The following is a 3,474-nucleotide window of genomic DNA, read 5'->3' on the forward strand; positions in this document are numbered from 1 at the left end:
CAGATGAGAGAAATACCAGCTCAAGGGACTGCTAATTCTCTTGGGTTGGTCTCCCTTGGTATGAAGAAACAACCAATAGCATTGTTAAAACATGATTGTGTTCCCATGTAAGTCCAAGAGATGTCTCTCTCTCACTAAGATAAAATAAAGTTGTATCTTAAACTCATATTTATAGTAAAAGTCCAATTCTCTACCAGTATCTTACCTGTGCCTCCACAGCAACATTGCCAGATAGGAAGTGTCATCAATTTACAGATGTAAAAATGAAGTTTAAAATGTGATACAGTCAATACCCACAGTATGCATGCTGGAGCCAGAATCCAGCCTAGATCAATTTGGTTGTAAATCTGCTTAGATCACATTCTGTTTAACAGACTTTGGTATCTACACTGCTCTCTTGGTTTTACTGATAATTTGGTATGCTCCAAAATGTGGGAAAGTCTCTCAGAAGCTTAAAATTTTGCTTTTAAGTCTTAGAAAATTAATTCAAGCTTTGTGTGTATGCGCTGTCGGGTTGTAACTGACTCATAGCTGACCCGTAAACAGATTTTCAGAGGTTGTAAATTGCACTGGAGAAGATGACCCAACTTTCACTCATGGAGCAGCTGATAGATTTGAACTATCTGCCTTTGAGTTGATAATACAACTCCTTACTTACTGAGTAGACATCGACCCAAGGCTGAGCCTCCAGCTATGGGTTTTCAGAGACAATAAATAGCATAAGAGGAAATTGTCCATCCTTCTCCCACAAAGCAGCTGGTGGATTTCTAACTGTGTGCCTTTGGGATTACAACAGAGTTTCTTACCACTAGGCCACTAGAGCTCCCAGAAATTTCTCCTTAGACATGAATTTTTAGAAGGAGTAAATATATTTGCTTTCATTGCCAAGGGAGTTCTGATAACCTAGTGGTAATGAGCTAACCACTGTCAACCCAAAGGTAGATTCAGGGACTGAGGTAATAAGGGTAGGCGTGTCAGAGACAATAAAGTTGGCACAGGATAGAAAAGATTTTAGGGCTATTGTGCATAGGGTTGCTATGAGTAGCAAGTGATTAAACAGCACATAACAGTAACAGCAATATATATAAGTATATATATCAAAAGTAAAAAGTATGCAAACAAAGCAGTTACTATTTTCCTGTTAATATGATTGTAATTTTCTTGTTACATTACCGGCATCTGATTTTTCAAATTTGAAAGTAATACATCATTTCCTATTAGCCAACAATTGTCTTTAAGTTCTAATTATTTGCCAACAGAAAAAGTTCTGGGCTATGGGGGAGGGGTGAGCTCAGGACGCAGCCTCTAAAAGGTTCCCAGAGCCTGAAAAGTGGACCACATGCCTCCCTCAAGCGTGGAAAAGAAGATGAACACCTCTGATGAAGACCTGAGTGGATCAGGGCGCCAGCCGCGAAGGAGCAGGTCCTTGTACCCGCCAGCAGTAGCTAACCCTTTCGAGCACAAGACGCAGTTTGGGGCGCGGGACTGGATCCTCACCATCCTCCTTGGGCTTGTGCTGGTGCCAGTGAGGACGGTCTGCCTTGTACTCCTCTTTCTCTTCATCTGGCCTGTGGCCACATTCGCTACCATTGGCCGTCATACTCGATCAATCTGGCCCATCCCTACCTGGAAAAGAAATCTTACAATCCCACCTCTCAAGTTCTTGTTGCAAGCTGTAATCTTTTTGATGGGGTTCCTGGTGAAAGTGAGAGGGAAGAGGGCATCGTGGCAAGAGGCCCCTCTGCTAGTGGCGGCGCCACACACCACATTCTTTGACTCCATCGTCTGTATTGTGGCGGGTTTACCCTCGGTGGTCTCATCCCGTGGAAGCATGAAGATCCCAGGGATTAGGAAAATCATACTGTCAACACAGCCTGTACTCGTGAACAGAGGAGACCCCAACTCCAGGCAGACTACCCGGAAGGAAATCCTGCGGCGCGTGAAAGCTGGTAGGAAGTGGCCACAGATTCTGATTTTCCCAGAAGGAGTGTGCACTAACGGCAGCTGCCTGGTCACTTTTAAGCTTGGGGCCTTCACTCCAGGTGTACCTGTGCAGCCAGTGCTCATCCGATTCCCAAACAGTCTGGACACAGTGACCTGGACCTGGCAAGGGTTTTCATCCTTCCAGGTCATTGCTTTGACAATGAGTCAACTCTTCACCAGGATGACAATTGAGTTCATGCCTGTTTATACCCCAGATCGTGAAGAAAGAGAAGATCCCGTCCTTTTCGCCAACTCAGTGCGAATCAACATGGCAAATGCGCTGGGAGTGCCTGTCACAGACGACGCTTATGAAGACTGCAAACTGATGATTTCTGCAGGCGAACTTAAATTACCCATGGAAGCTGGCTTGATGCAGTTCACAAAAATCAGCCAGAAACTCATGATAGACTGGAATAACATCCATCGATGTTTGGATGAGTATGCTGCAATTGCAGCTGCCTCCAAAGGAGGGAAGGTAAACATTGAAGAGTTTGCGACATACTTAAAATTCCCGGTCTCGAAGCCCCTCACACAACTCTTTACCCTCTTTGACAGAAATAACGATGGCAGCATAGACTTCAGAGAATATGTGATAGGCCTGGCGGTCCTGTGTCATCCTGATGACACAAAAAAGATTCTGCAGATGTCCTTTCAACTTTTTGATACGGATCAAGATGGTTACATAACAAAGGAGGAGTTAACATCTATTCTTCGTGCAGCTTTTGGAGTTCCAAACCTTGATACTTCCAAACTCTTTCGGGAAATAGCTGGACCACAGGCAGAATATATTTCATACAAAACCTTTATGAAATTTGGCCTGAAGCATCCTATCTATGCCAAACTCTTCAGTATCTATCTAGACCTCCAGGCATCTCAAATATATTCATTTCCAGACACAGTGGAGGTTTAACTAGTTTCCAAAGGTTAACGTCGGCCTGACATCAGTTAAAGACTGAAATAAAAAGTACTTTCTGAGGAAAAAGGCAATAGTTTACTCTGGATGGCTTAGACATTTGATTATGATATTAAAAATATACTTGAGGAATATTTTCATTGGATTGTACAGTGCCTGTTGTTTTTGTTGTGTTAAGATCACCTTGTTTCAATGGGACCTAAAGGGAAAAGAATCAGGTAATTATAAACTTTGCTCACCCAGCAGAAATCTAGGTTCTAGTTAATGTTTTTATTCTGCTTAATGCCAAAACAAGTCCAGAGAAATGTTACAGATCATCATCTTTTTCTCAGTTTTTCAGAGGAAATATTAAGAGGCTCTGCAATAGTAAATGCTTGAATTTTAATTACCCTCTAAAAAGTTTTTGCTAGTTAAAGATCTCTTTGCTTTTCCTCAAAGTAGTTACACTAATCTACAAATAAAAATCAGTATCACAAAGATAGACTACTAGGATTACTAAAGTATGTAACAGCAGTCTCCTCTTTACATAAGATGCTGTATATAACAAAAGTAGTCTTGTCTTTTATAAAGATGGTAAT

At 41.9% G+C, this 3,474-nt stretch overlaps 1 protein-coding gene across 1 annotated transcript; it reads left to right on the forward strand.

Moving 5' to 3' along the window:
- Positions 1 to 1,339: 1,339 nt before the first annotated feature.
- On the forward strand, positions 1,340 to 2,893 carry LOC102857336 (lysophosphatidylcholine acyltransferase 2B-like). Its single transcript, XM_006882475.1, has one exon. It carries the CDS (start codon positions 1,340 to 1,342, stop codon positions 2,891 to 2,893), a length of 1,554 nt encoding a protein of 517 aa, XP_006882537.1.
- The last annotated feature ends 581 nt before the right edge of the window (positions 2,894 to 3,474 follow it).

The sequence above is a fragment of the Elephantulus edwardii genome, unplaced genomic scaffold (genome assembly GCF_000299155.1).
Source record: "Elephantulus edwardii isolate Elephantulus edwardi_28Jun2011 unplaced genomic scaffold, EleEdw1.0 scaffold00020, whole genome shotgun sequence".
Classification (NCBI taxonomy): domain Eukaryota; kingdom Metazoa; phylum Chordata; class Mammalia; order Macroscelidea; family Macroscelididae; genus Elephantulus; species Elephantulus edwardii.

Bases quoted from the DNA above. Each gene is read 5' to 3' on its own strand.
- LOC102857336 (XM_006882475.1), top strand. From the start codon at position 1,340: ATGCCTCCCTCAAGCGTGGAAAAGAAGATGAACACCTCTGATGAAGAC.